The sequence below is a fragment of the Culex pipiens genome, chromosome 1, assembly GCF_016801865.2.
Source record: "Culex pipiens pallens isolate TS chromosome 1, TS_CPP_V2, whole genome shotgun sequence".
Taxonomy (NCBI): Eukaryota; Metazoa; Arthropoda; class Insecta; order Diptera; family Culicidae; genus Culex; species Culex pipiens.
This window is the reverse complement of record NC_068937.1, coordinates 132503792-132518449: the sequence shown is the minus strand read 5'-3', so window position 1 is coordinate 132518449 and position 14658 is coordinate 132503792. Positions and strand designations below refer to the sequence as shown.

Sequence of the window (14658 nt, the reverse complement as noted above, 5' to 3'; positions counted from 1 at the left end):
TATTTTTACAGAGCCAGGAAGTCGGAGCTGACGTTGAAGATCGAGCTGGAGTGAGACCTCGGAGACGGCATCGGATTCAGCTAATTTTCAGCAACTTTTACTTGGAGTCGGAATCTGTGAAGTCGGGTATTTTTGGAGAGCTGAAGTCGTCGTTGACGTCATATCCTGCATCCAGAGTCGAAGTTGTCTTCAAAGTATGGATTAAAAGTCGCTTGGAGGTACCCGACTCTGCAGCCCTGACTAGTACAGAGGAGTTATGGCAACTGCAGGTTTATTTGCAAATTACAAATAAACCAAAACCATAACTTTTTTTGTTATGGAGACAAACCAGTTCAATAACACTTTTTGTTATTATGCTGCTCCACATCTCCGCACAAAATAACAAATCTTGTTATTCCTTCATGATTCCTTCTGTGTTATTGGTGTGTTATTGCAATAACAACATAATAACAGTTTAAGTTATTCTTCGAACAGATCTATGTTATTAATTTTTGTTATTTTAACAACTAATCCGATCATCCCAATAACATAGTTCGATCTTCTCACAATATCAAAAACTGACCTTCCCAAGTTATTTCCGTCTGCTCGGGTATCTCTGTTTTTATTTTTTGTTATTTTAACAACTAATCCGATCATCACAATAACAATTGGCGGTATTCTTCCATAACAAAAAATGTTATTCCCAAGTTGTTTTGGATTTCAACCAATTTCAGACCAATAACAAATTTTGTTATGATAACATAAACTGTTATTAAACTCTTATGCAAAAATTGGTTTTTCAAGAAGATTCCATAACACTTTCTGTTATTTTAACAATATTTGTTATTAAAATGGCATGAATTCTGTTATTATCGTCTGCCCGGGATATTATGGAAGAATATCTCCAACCGTTTTTGGGATGATTGGATTAGTTGTTAAAATAACAAAAAATAATAACAAAGATTTGTATGAAGAATAACTAAAAGTGTTATAAGTCTGTTATTACAATAACAAAAAATTAGCAACGACGAATAACAATTCTTGTTATAAATAACATAAAATGTTATTGGCCTAGTATTTTCAAATATCAAAAAAAATATTCTCACGTTATTTCCGTCTGCTTGGGATATTTTTTAAATTTAATCAATTTTAAAAATTTGGTAAGAAATTTGTTTTTAAGGCATAAACTTTCAGAAATATTTGTATAAAACTTTTTAAATTGGGTTTTTTTATGTTGTTATATGTTATGATTCCAAATTTTGTAATCCAAAAACAATGTTTGAAAACTTAAGTTTTCCTGCGAAGCGCTTAGCTAATTTAGTTATGCTGTTCGAAGAGCCTAGTGTGGAACAACAGGTAAATACTTACATGCCAAGTAAATGTGGAACACGAAACGTCGACGATGACGACGCCAACAACGACGCCGCGATGATGGCCAGATCAACTTTGCTTTCAATATCAACCGGTTGGAGGCAGCGACAAAAAATAAGCAGCAACGATCATGTCTCGCGATGTTATTTTGTTTGAACAGTGGGATCTTTAAGCTTTTTTTATAAATATTTGGTAATTCCATGATTTTCTTGAGTTTTCTTTTTTAAATGAAGTATAATTTTTAATTAATTTTTTTTTACTAATTTCCCACTGTTAGGTAAAAAAAACATTCTAGACGATAATTTAATCTAGTTGAACTACTACCACGTGGCGGTACCGACAACCCAACGCCAAACGAAACCAGTTTTGAGTCATTTGCGCCAGTTCGAGCCAGACTTCACGCCAGCAATTTCCGAGTTCCGAGACGTTGAACTCGCTTTAGGTCAGGTTGTATTTTTTCCCAACGCTTTTAAAAGTAAAAAAAATCTATTTTGTGACGATTTAGAGTCTTTCCAAAAGTGTCAACATCATTTTCATAAATTAACAAATTTCTCCAAGGATGACATTCAAACTTGAAAAAGTGGCAAATTCGGAAACACCCACGTTAGGCGGCTCTAGCATCGAGTTTGCGAAAGTTGGCGTCGCGACGTCCTTCACCTGCTGATAAAGTGCTGGCTGCGTTGACAGTCAAGGTTCGGCGACGGAGGAATGAATTGCACTTTTTGTCGTTTTGGAGTGGATGCTGGAGAGCTATGATCCGTCGTGCTCGTGCTATCATGTCACACGTGCATTTTGGGATAAATTAGGTTAAGAACGCCATTTTGTGCAGCAGATGGGCATTTGTTCAAAAAATTAAAAAAAAAATTATTTCAAACCTGAGCTATTCAACCAAAACCGAAAAAACTTCGTGCATTGTTGACACTTTTCATTTTGTGTCAAAAGATGATTAATTTTACCTCTGAAAATGATGAATTTTCATAAGTGTTTGATGAATGTTCCTCAGGTCCACATTTTTACACATTTTTAAAGTAATATTTCTGTGTATCTAGAGTTTTTTCAAAGGTCCTATGTACAAAATTTCTATTATTATTTTGATCTGATAGTGCTATCTTGACACACCTTGAAAATTGCTGCACGTGCGACAACTGGAAAAGGGAGTTTAGTTAGAACGCGTTTGACACACGTACATGCCCGACTATTTGGAGCTCTGGCAAACAAATTCAACCAAACTTTGGGACAATGCACAGAATGGTCAACCAAACAAAACGTATTACGTTGTGTGCTCTAGTTTTTGTTTATTCAATGTTAAACATTGAAACGTCAAAAGGTGACGTGCGACAAGATAGTCCGATTGCTTCGACATGAGCAATTCCTGGAAACTTCGAACCAAGATTATATTTTACATTTTGTATTTGGCTTTGCATGCACTGACCAACAATATTTCTGCACTTGCAGAGAAACAGTAATCAAAGTATTAAAAATATATAAACTATGTTTGATATCGACGGCCGAAACTGATTATGTTGAATAAGTTTGACCATATTTCTATACTAAATGAAATTCATCACTTGTTTTCTTTTTGAAAATGGCCTATTTAAGACTTGAAGATTAGCTGCGCTAGGGTTTGATAAGATTAGCTTAGATTGAAAGCGGCTTTTTAAAGACATAAATTATAAAATGAAATTAAAATTGAGTCCAAAGAAGAAAATTTATAATCAAAGGGTGGTTTCCATAATTCAAATCAGTGGGTTCCGGATATCAAATCAGCCAATCTTTGTTGCCCGGGTGTTGAAGCAATATAGGTTGTTTTATTTCAAATATGTTTAAATACATTAAATCGTAAGAAAAGTTGAATTTTTCATGCGAAGTTTCTCAAAATTTACTTTCTGATGCACATCTGAGAAATATCAACCCATTTTATAATCATTTCAAAGTTGATTTAAATATCAATTCTTACAGGCTCATAATTGGTAAAGGAGTTCCTTGCCGGAAATAATTAGACCCATATTTTTTGTTTGGCCATTAGGGTGAACAACACCGTGTTAGGGTGGTCCAAAAATTTCCAGTTTGCGTCGATCATAACTCCTCGCCATTTCATCCGATTTTAGCTCTATTTGACGCAATCGGATTCCTCAGAAAATTTTACATAATATTTAAAAAAAAAATGTGTAGTTCATTAACAGGATTCCGAGGTACGATTTTTTGAAAATAAAAATTGCGCCTGAGTTTAAGATGGCGCAAAATCTGGTACCAGAGACATATTTTTTTTAATGTGACTTTTCGTCAAAATCGAAACTGATTCGACACATTTTTTGATACAGTACAGATTTAGAACATAATTTTTCGAGTAAAATTGCATTTGAAGGCAACTTTTTTCGAAGATTTTTCAGTTTTTACAATTTGAAGGCAAAGTTCTCATACTAAACATATTTTTTGCTGTAAAAATATCCTCGAATTTTGAAAAAAAATCCAAAACAATTTTTTAAATCATTTCAAAAGATAACTCCTCATTCTACATTTTCGAAATGTTTTTGATAGAAAAGTGCAGGAAATTACACAAAAGTTTCTTTTTTTATATTGAATATCGGACCTATAATTTCCGAGATATTACGAATTGAAAAATGAGAGTACGAAAAATCAAAATTATCAAATTATCAATGCACGAGCCCCTAGTGTAAAAAACATCTTTTTTGCAGTTCCGCTGTGAAACTGTCAACTTTTCCTGTCCTTCTGAAGAAATGAAACCAAAAATAACAGAATCGAATAGCAACACTTTTCAAAATAAATGCTGAAAAGTTCTACTTTTCAGCACTGAAATGAGTGCTTAAAAGTTGAACTTTTCAGCACTTGTTTCGAAGACTAAAACTTTTCAACATTTTTTTTATTTAAACGATTTATTGGAAAAATACATGAAAATTTTACTTAAAATTTCACTCAATGGGTGTTTTTCGGAATTGCAAAATATATTGTATGGAACTCGTTGCAAAACTTGATTTTTTCAACACTCGTCGTATTTATCCAACTCGGTGAACCTCGTTGGATAAATGTACGACTCGTGCTGAAAAAATCCGCTTTTTGCAACTTGTTGCATAAACTACTATTTTAATCTCCTAAAACATTTAACAAAATTTCCATGATTACAAAATGTGTATTATAGCAAAGCTAAATGATAAAAACTTGGATAAAAAGTTAAAAAGACATAAGTTAAAGTTGGTAAATGATCTATTTATGCAATATTTTTGAATATTTTTTTTGTATATTTTCCATTCTCACTTCAATGAGTAAAGGCTATAAAATCACTCGAAAAATGAACTTCTTTATTTGACCTTCAAGTATACCTCAGAATCAAAGTATAACTCAGAATCAAACTCTGAACAAATGTCTGTGCGTGTGTCTGGATGTGAGTCCGTGCACCAAAAAATATGCACTCGATTATCTCGGGACGGGCTGAACCGATTTGGACCATTTTAGTCTCATTCGATCCGTCTTGGGATCCCTCAAGATTCTAGGTAATATTATGAAGTTTTGAAAAGTACTTCAAAAGTTAAGCTAAAAAACGATTTTAGCTAAACTTCGGAATATTGTAAAAAGTGTAGTTTTTGTGAGAAACTCCGTCATGCTATACATTTTTAGGAAGGTATTCAAAACCCCTTTGGGAGCGTTCTTTTATTACGTAACGCAGTAGGGGGGGAGGGGGGGTCGGAGGCCGTGTTACGCTCCATACATAATTTTTAAAATTTGTATGGAAATTTTGTTACGAGGGGGGGGGGAGGGGGTCTAAAAGTCCGATTTTTCGCGTTACGTAATAAAAGAACGCTCCCTTTCCAACGAGCCCAAAACGTTGTAGATCTGACAACCCTATTGAATGTAAAGAAGGCACCAACCAAGGCTGTATATCATAGGTACTCGCGATCTTGCTTTGCATTAGTGTGAGTGCATGACTCCGTGCCACTAAAACCAAAACAATAACAAACGAACAATAGACCGTGCCCGGAAAACCAAAACATAAACAAAGTCAGTGTCAGTGGAGTGAGAGTCAGAGATATCGATTTTGACAACCGCACTACTACACACTCAATCGCGAGTACCTTAGGTAGAAAGCCATGGGCACCAACCACCTAAAGGTGGGTTAAGTAACGTCATTAAAAAAAGAAGAAATAACATCAGGGAATTTCGGATAACAAAACACTTTTAGCGAGAATTTTGAATAAAAATCTTTTTTATTATTATTTTATAATTATTTTCAATTTTCTTTAAACATTTTGTTTTTCTCTTTTTACATGATCAATGCGATGATGATTTTACCTTAATTTCCATCATTTTTTGTATTTTGTCTGCTGTGTGTGTGAGTGTGTTGTCTTTCGTTTTCCTTTTTTGTTAATTTCCTCAAAAATACACAAACACGAGAAAGAGAACCCCTTTATAATACACGAACCCATCAAAACGGCTAAACAAAAAATAGTTAAAGCTCGAAACAAAGGTTGGTTTGTTTAAACTGTACGTCCTTGAGTGAAAAAATGTACACAAATTTCGCTAACTTTTTTATTATCCTCTCTCTCTCTCTCTTTTTATATTTAGTTCAAACGCCGCACTCTTAGAGTGCGTTTCGAATTTGGCTGGCTGGGCACGTTCGCTTAGTTTCATTTCTTTGCTTGTGATTTTTGTTTTTCCATTTCGTGTATTTCGGCTTTCGGTTTTCACCTTTTCTATGCATCTGATATAAATTATTAAATTATGCGCGAACCTGCCTTCACAGAAACTGATTTTGGGGTTTGCCGTAAAAAAGTAAATTACCTACTTACAAAATATATTTAATTTTTTTCTTTTTTAATCAACCTCATTTAAGCGGGATCAGCTTAGAAAAAAAAATCTACACAGCTAGTTTGTGTTTGCGCCGTTTCACCCCGAACGAACGCGAGTTATTATTCTAAAAAAAATAAAGCAGAAAAAAGTCTTGATAAACTTAAAGTTTCCTTTTATTTCAGTGTGTACAGCGTACGTGTGTTTGTGTGTTGCCACCTCCTTTTCGCGCTAATTATACTTATTTTTTCACTCTTTGTTTGTGTTTTTTTGTGTGTCTGTTTTTTTCTTTAAAGATAGTCTGATTTACCGTCAAAATCGAACCAACACCGTTTTACCCCTACGGAAATTCGGTTCAAAGTTTGACAAACTGGTATCATCTCGTTTAAAAATGTCTAATCTTTAAAAGATTTCACTGCTTAAAAGAGACAAATCTTGTTCTCGTCGCAAATAAATTACTCAAATGCTATCCCGTGCTATGCTAGAGCGCTTCGTTTAGTCACAACTTAATTCCATCAATCAGTTACTTTTGTAGGTTTTCCCGCTCTTCAGTTTTCTTTTTTAAATAATTTATCATCATAAATGTGAGTGTGTGAAGGTGTGTTTGTTAAGTCTCCTTGTTGTTCCAGTTGTACGGTGAGAGCACAAGTTAAAATTATTTCCGGGTTTTCGCTCACGTTTGTGATCCTTCGGAGCTGATATCATTCTTTAAGAGGTTTGCTTCATTTCAAGTTTGTTTGTTTGTTTTTTGTTTATGTACACAACGCGGTTAACGAGACACTTTAAGACCTTAATAAAAAGAGGAAAGTTTGGGGAGACCTTCCTCCTTTGCCCTAATTTCCCTTAAAACTACTTACAATGTTACGAATTTTTGTTTCGAATCGTTTTCGAATTTATTTGTTGTGGTTCCTTGTTGTTCAATTGGTTTCGGGTTTTCTCACTATTTCTTTTCTTTTAATTTTCTTTGCAAAGAATTTTTAAAGTCTATTCAGTACAGTCGATTAGGTTCGTTTGATGACCAGTCGTCGTCGTCCTTCGCCAGCACTTTCACCACCTTTTAGTTTGGTCTTAGATTTGCTGCTGCTGCTTCTAGTAACTTTTGTGTGTGCACGAGTTTTTTTTGTTTTGATCCCTGCTTTTTTGTTTTATTTGCTTGTTTTGTTAGTACTTTTGTCTTAAGTTTTTTGTTTTGTATTGCGGTTATCAACCAAAACTGTCACAAACTTCAATTCAAAGTGGAATAGATGTTTTTCAACTTGGGAAAAAGTAAAGATATGTTAAGTCCATTCTCCTTATCGTCACGGCTCGGATGGCACGACGGTGAAAATAATCAAAAAATATTGAAGATCGGCAAAACAATTTTATTCTATAACCCCAAAATTAAACTTGTTGTTTCCAAATGTTTCGCTTGTTGTTAAATAAAAATCTTGCATATAAGTTGCTTTGCAAGGAAAAGAGCCAATACTTCAAAATGGCGTAGCTTTAAATTACTGACATTCATCATTGATTTGATATGCTGAAAAAAGACTGATTTTATTTGCATGACATTTTGTTCCTGAATTCATTACTCCCAAAAAAGCCAATTTAAAATTTAATCGGCAGTCCAAATATTTTGACCAATAATCACTTCAATTTAAAAAAAGTTTATATGTTCTAAATATGAAAAATTAAAAAAAAGCCTTGAAAATTAATAAACAAATAATTTTTGTAAAATGCATGAATTGCGAAGATATTTAAAAATTCATGAATTTTATATTAAGGTCAATTATTGTGTCAAAAATATAAAAAATGAACAAAAGACATTTGAAAAATAAAATAAAAACTGTGTATTAATAAATTTTATATATTTTATCAATTTTTTTAAAGAATTTCTTAAATTTTATGTTTAAAAAAAATTAGAACTAGATTAAATTTTCAAAAGGTTCTATCTGCATAGGAAACCCATGACGGATAGGTTGTTTTGAAAATTTGTGAATTTTATAAATTGTTTGAAAATTTGTGAATTTTATAAATTATCGAGTTGTCACAATTTTTAAAACTAAGATTTTTTGTAAACTTCATAAATTTTATAAATTTTATATTTTTTTAATAGTATAAATTTTATAAATTTTTAAGATCTCATAAATTACATAAATTTTATAAATTTTATAAATTTTATAAATTTTATAAATTTTATAAATTTTATAAATTTTATAAATTTTATAAATTTTATAAATTTTTATAAATTTTATAAATTTTATGCATTTTATAAATTTTATAAATTTTTTAAATTTTTAAATTTTATAAGTTTTATAAATTTTATAGATTTTATAAATTTTATAAATTTAATAATTTTTATAAATTTAATAAATAAATAATATTAAATAAATATTGCAAATTTTTTAAATTTTATAAATAAATAATATTTTATAAATTTTATAAATTTTATGAATTTTATAAATTTTATAAATATTGTAAATTTTAATAAATTTTATAAATTTTATAAATTTTATAAATTTTATAAATTTTAAAAAAATTATAAATTTTATAAATTTTAAAAAAATTATAAATTTTATAAATTTTAAAATTTCTATAAATTTTATGAATTTTATATATTTTATAAATTTTATAAATTTTATAAATGTTATAAAATTTATAAAATTCAATAAATTTAATAAATTTAATAAATCTATGAAATTTATTAAATTTATTAAATTTATTAAATTTATTAAATTTATTAAATTTATTAAATTAATTAAATTTTCTTAAGTTTATTAAATTTATTAAATTTTCTTAAATTTATTAAATTTATTAAATTTATTAAACTTATTAAATTTATTGAATTAATTAAATTTATTAAATTTATTAAATTTATTAAATTTATTAAATTTATTAAATTTATTAAATTTATAAAATTTATTAAATTTATTAAATTTATTAAATTTATTAAATTTATTAAATTTATTAAATTTATTAAATTTATTAAATTTATTAAATTTATTAAATTTATTAAATTTATTAAATTTATTAAATTTATTAAATTTATTAAATTTATTAAATTTATTAAATTTATTAAATTTATTAAATTTATTAAATTTATTAAATTTTCTTAAGTTTATTAAATTTATTAAATTTTCTTAAATTTATTAAATTTATTAAATTTATTAAATTTAATAAATTTAATAAATTTAATAAATTTAATAAATTTAATAAATTTAATAAATTTAATAAAGTTAATAAATTTTATAAATTTAATAAATTTAATAAATTTAATAAATTTAATAAATTTTATAAATTTAATAAATTTAATAAACTTAATAAATTTAATAAATTTAATTAATTTAATAAATTTAATAAGTTTAATAAATTTAATAAATTTAATAAATTTAATAAATTTAATAAATTTTATAAATTTAATAAATTTAATAAATTTAATAAATTTAATAAATTTAATAAATTTAATAAATTTAATAAGTTTAATAAATTTAATAAATTTAATAAATTTAATAAATTTAATAAATTTAATAAATTTAATAAATTTTATAAATTTAATAAATTTAATAAATTTAATAAATTTAATAAATTTAATAAATTTAATAAATTTAATAAATTTAATAAGTTTAATAAATTTAATAAATTTAATAAATTTAAGAAAATTTAATAAATTTAATAAATTTAAGAAAATTTAATAAATTTAATAAATTTAAGAAAATTTAATTAATTTAATAAATTTAATAAATTTAATAAACTTAATAAATTTAATAAATTTAATAAATTTAAAAAATTTAATAAATTTATTAAATTTATTAAATTTATTGAATTTTATAAATTTTATAAATTTTATAAATTTTATAAATTTTATAAATTTTATAAATTTTATAAGTTTTATAAATTTTATAAATTTTATAAATTTTATAATTTTTTTAAATTTTATAAGTTTAATTAAATTATATAAATTTTATAAGTTAGTTTAAATTTTATAAATTTTGTGGCTTTTTTTCATTTTTATATATTTTTTTATTTTATAAGTTTTTCATGTTTATTTTTTTATAAATTTCATAAATTTTAAAAGTTTTCGATATTAAAAAAAAATACAGCTTTCACAATTTTTATTATTATTATTTCTTTTAATGTTTTGAAACCCTTCATAATTCCCAATATAAAAATAAAATCGTAATTTACAAGAAAAAAATATATAATTTGCATACAAAAAAAAACATAAATTAAAAAAAAATTGCAACGGCCATTCAATGAATTTCACAAATTTCATAAATTATGCAGATTGCGTAAATTTTATGATTTTATTAAATTTCATTTATTTGTAAATGTTGTAAATTTTATCAAATTCATATATTATATAAATGTCACAAATTTCATTTTTTTAAAATAATTTTGGAAATTTTATAAAGTTTTTGAATAACATCTTCCATGCATTTTTATTTTATTAACTTGCTTAGTTTGCATAATTATCATCTTTTAATTTTTTTTCAATTATGTTTAGATTGAAATTAGAGAATCAAAATAAAAGATCGTTGATTCGAAAGAAGATTAACGATCGCATAATAACCTTTTCCGGACAAAAAGGGCAACTGTTTGGCTTTAGTAACAATTGCTGACTTTTTCCAAGTTATGCGTGACTTTCAAATTATGCAACTATTTTGGGTAATTCTAAGAAAAACTGTTTTTTTATTTGTAACCAAAACAAATAAGGAAAAAAATGATTTTCCTCCTTGTGACACAGCTTCAAATAGTTCTGATCATAACCTACTGTAGGTAACAACTTTGTCGAAGACACCAAGTTGATCAGAAACCCCTCTAGCGCTGGAATTTGTTGGGAGAAACCAAAGATGCAAAATGGCTTCTTCGAACATATGACATAAGGATCGATGGACAAATTTGAAATCGAAAACATGGTCGCGAATTAAATGAAAAAAAAAAATCAATTTAAAATTTTGAAGATACCTTTAATCTTTCTCATGCTCAAAAACTTGTTCCATTTAGTCGCAACAATTTGGTCAATTTGTACAATTTTGCCCCCCCTCTCTAAACCGCGGCCGTCGTCGTCGCGGACACGACCCCACCGTTCATACTCGCCATCGCCAGCGGTGGTCAGGATTTGATGATGGTCTTGACCGCACTCGAATCTCCACTCTCCCCCGCACTCCCCCCAAGGTTGTTGTGGCCGTGGTGATGGTGATCGTCCGCTCCGAGTGCGTTCCCCAGACAGTCGCTGATGTCGTCGATCCGGTTGATGTGGTGATACTTGCGCTTGTTGGACGACGGTGGCCGCTGGATGGCGGTCGGAGCGGCCGGACTGTCCACCAGGAAGGACTGATCCAGCGGGAAGTGGAGGGCGGCTTCGGTTTCGTTGCTTTGCAGGTTGAGGATCGAGTCGATCGCGTTCTGCACCTGGCGGCTGATGTCCTCGTCAAAGTTGAGCCCGGCGGGGTTGCCGGTGCCGTCAAAGTGGTGCATCTGGTTGAGGTGGTGCTGGAGGTCGGCGGCGGCGGCGGCGGCGTGATGTCTCGCCGAAGGTTGGACGGTTGCGTGGTGATGGGTGGAGGATGAAGATGAGGAGGACGAGGTCGTGGAGGCGACCGATGAGGGCGGTTCGTGTGGTCCCGTGTCCAACCCTAGAAGATCACGATCGAGATAGTTTAGCTTACCGCCGTGATGGTGGTGGTGATGGTGATGATGGTGATCATCGTGATGATCGTGCGTATGACTAGAGTTATTGAGACCGCCACCATGCCCCGGGCCAAGCCCGATTAGATTAGTATCGTCGCAGTTGTCCTCGGTGACGGTGCCGCCGAGGACCGGCGAGTGGAAGCAAGCCTTGGAGGACGAGGAGTTTTTCTGGTGACCGTGGACTTCGTTGCCGATGCCGCACATCAGACTAAGGTTGGTGTCCAGCAGGTCCAGGTCGCCGGTCGCCGACGCAAGCAGAATGTCCCCGTTCCACGAGGTACGTTTCGGATTGTGGTTAGTTGTCGTCGTGCTACTACTGTTAGTGTTAGTGCTAGTTACGTGCCCACCACCATTCTGGCTATCGCTAAGACTAGAGTGATTGTTGATGTTGTTGTGGTTGTTACCTTGCGGTGGCAGTTGTTGCTGATGGTTCTGGATTTGCTGAACCTGCTGATGATGTTGCTGCTGTTGCTGCGTACACTCGAGCAACCATCGGTGGTGATGATTCTGCTGTTCCACTTCTACCCTTACCCTTTTCACAGCCGTGCTGGCGCCACGATCCTCGACGTCCTCACCCCATTCCGACGCAGACCAGTGCCGTTTCTGGCTCATCTGGCTCTGCATCAGCTCGAAGTTGGTCGTACTCTTGTGCAGGAAGCTCGCGTTGTCCAGCGCACTCTCACCACTCTGGAACAACGCCTCCAACCGGTGCTCGATCATGTCGTCCTGCTTTTCGTTGACCGGTGAGTTGTCCTCGGAACTCCGATTGTGCAACGGAGTCCCCCCGAACAGCGCCTCCAATCGATTCTCCACCGACTTATCCGACGGAACGCTCGACCCACCCGTGGCACTCCCGCCCACGCCCGAGTCCTGCTGCTGCTGTGCGTTGAAAAAGTCCGCCAACGGTGAGTCCACCTGACCCGACCGGCTGTCCTTGTCCTCCCCGGACGGGTTGAACAAATCGTCCAGTTGCTTCTCGATGATCTCCTCCTCGGGACTCTTGACACTCTTGATCGAGGTCGAAGACCCCGAAGCGGTCGCCACCGTCGTCGACGATTCCTTCCGCTCATCCAAGTAATTCAACTCTTTCTGAATGCACATCCACTCTTCGTACGGCTCGCCCTTCGACTCCTGACTCTTACCTTCCCCACCGACATGGTTGAAGTAACTCAACGACGGAGGCGGTGCCGAGGCAGGCGCAGCCTGTTGCTTCTGTCCCTGTCCCTCGCACTTCTTCATGATGAAGCTCGGAGTAATCTCGCTCTCGATGTCGTCGAAGCTGTCCAGCTGTTCCTTCTTGAACAGATCCGGCGAAGGCCGGACCGCCACCTTCTGACCCGGCTGGTGGTGCCGATACGCCACCAAATCTTCGGTTTTGATGTGCTCCTGCTTGATCATGGAATCCACCGCCGATGGCGGCCGATCGCCCACAAAAACCGGCAGTTCCTCCTTCTTGATCTTGCTGTCCTCGAGCAGGGCAGGATCACCGGCAGGGTTGAGCTCCGCAGGAGTTACAACGGCGGCCGAGGGATTCAGATACTCCTGGATGTTGAGCTGCATCTGCAGAATTTCGTCCTTCACGTCCGAGATGAGCATCCGGTCGACCATCATCAGCTCGGTGGTGCGAACGTGGCGCTGAAATGAAAAAAAAAAACGCGATCAAACGTTGAGGTTATGTTTTGAACAAGATTGGGTACTAAAACCAACGGTAAAATACAAGATTAAAAACCATTTCTGATCACTTGTTTTTCATTTTAACGCAAAAAATATATATTGACAAGACAACATTTTTTCGATGGATCAACTATGGTCCCCTTGGAACGAACTGTCAAGTAGGAACTTTTCTGTCAAGAAGGGCCGTAGGTAAATTTTTCAAAATTGAATTGAAAATCCATTTTAAATCCTTTGCGGTCGCTTACAACGTCATTGTACTCTGATAAATAAGCGCTATCGTTGTAATCAATAATATCAGCAATCTAAGCTTCATTTTAGGTCCCAATTCTATCGGCGATGATCTTATCTTATTTATTTTTAAAATCTTTCCAAAATTTACTCAACCCTCTAATTCCGTAGTAACAGTTCAATGGGGCGAGTCTGCGCTTGTAAACAAGTAGTCTATACCCCTCTTACTTTACGTGAACTGACACTTGAGTAAAAGGGATAGACTGCTTGTTTACAAACGCAGATTTGCCCTGTTGAACTGTTACTACGGAATTAGGTTTTACAGCGTGACGTCACGAGCGCACACGCACACACATTTTCAACGAGACACACGTGCACAAAATGTAAACAGTGCAGGCAAGCTATCAAATTTCTAACCTAAAAACCGAGTCGGCGTAAAATGTAATGCCCAATTTTTTTCAGAACTTTTCATTTTTCCCGTGTTTTTGTTTTTTTTAGAATGATACCAGGATCACTAAAACTAGAGGTGGGCAAAAAAAGAGCGAGCCGCTCAAAGAGCCGGTTCACTAAAAAGAGCGAACGAGCCAAGGCTCACAAATGAAGAATCGCGGTTCTTTTTTAAACTCAGGTTTTTTGAAAAAAAAAAAACCGTTCCAAGATAGAATGATTTTTAAACTTGTTATAAATATAATTTATTGAATTTCACAAATTTGGGCATTTGAGCTTGTAAAATATTACGATTGCATAGCATAGCTTGTAAAATATTATCAAAAATCTACTAAATAGCTGAAAGATTATGAAAAAAAAATTCTCTTGCCTGATTTAACTTCACTGTTTATAGACTTCATCGATTAAATCAGAATTTAGAAAAGAGTTCGCAAAATAACTCAATTCTTAAAAATAACCTTTTTATCAAAATTTTGAAAAAGAGCGAAAGAG

General features: G+C 32.6%; 2 protein-coding genes across 4 annotated transcripts in view; both read right to left on the bottom strand.

Annotated features, from left to right (window-relative positions):
- Window positions 1-14658, bottom strand: part of LOC120432140 (uncharacterized) — a 500008-nt gene that overhangs the window by 92657 nt on the left and 392693 nt on the right. The window lies entirely within an intron of this gene.
- LOC120431864 (mucin-2) overlaps window positions 10563-14658 on the bottom strand; it is a 69993-nt gene continuing 65897 nt past the window's right edge. For all 3 annotated transcript variants that reach the window (XM_039596999.1, XM_039597004.1, XM_039597015.2), the window contains exons 7-8: window positions 12222-13452; window positions 10563-11762 (exon numbers count right to left, since the gene is read on the bottom strand). In XM_039596999.1, the coding sequence (XP_039452933.1) occupies window positions 11239-11762; window positions 12222-13452 (1755 nt within the window). In that variant the 3' untranslated portion in view covers window positions 10563-11238. The remainder of the gene's footprint in view (window positions 11763-12221; window positions 13453-14658) is intronic.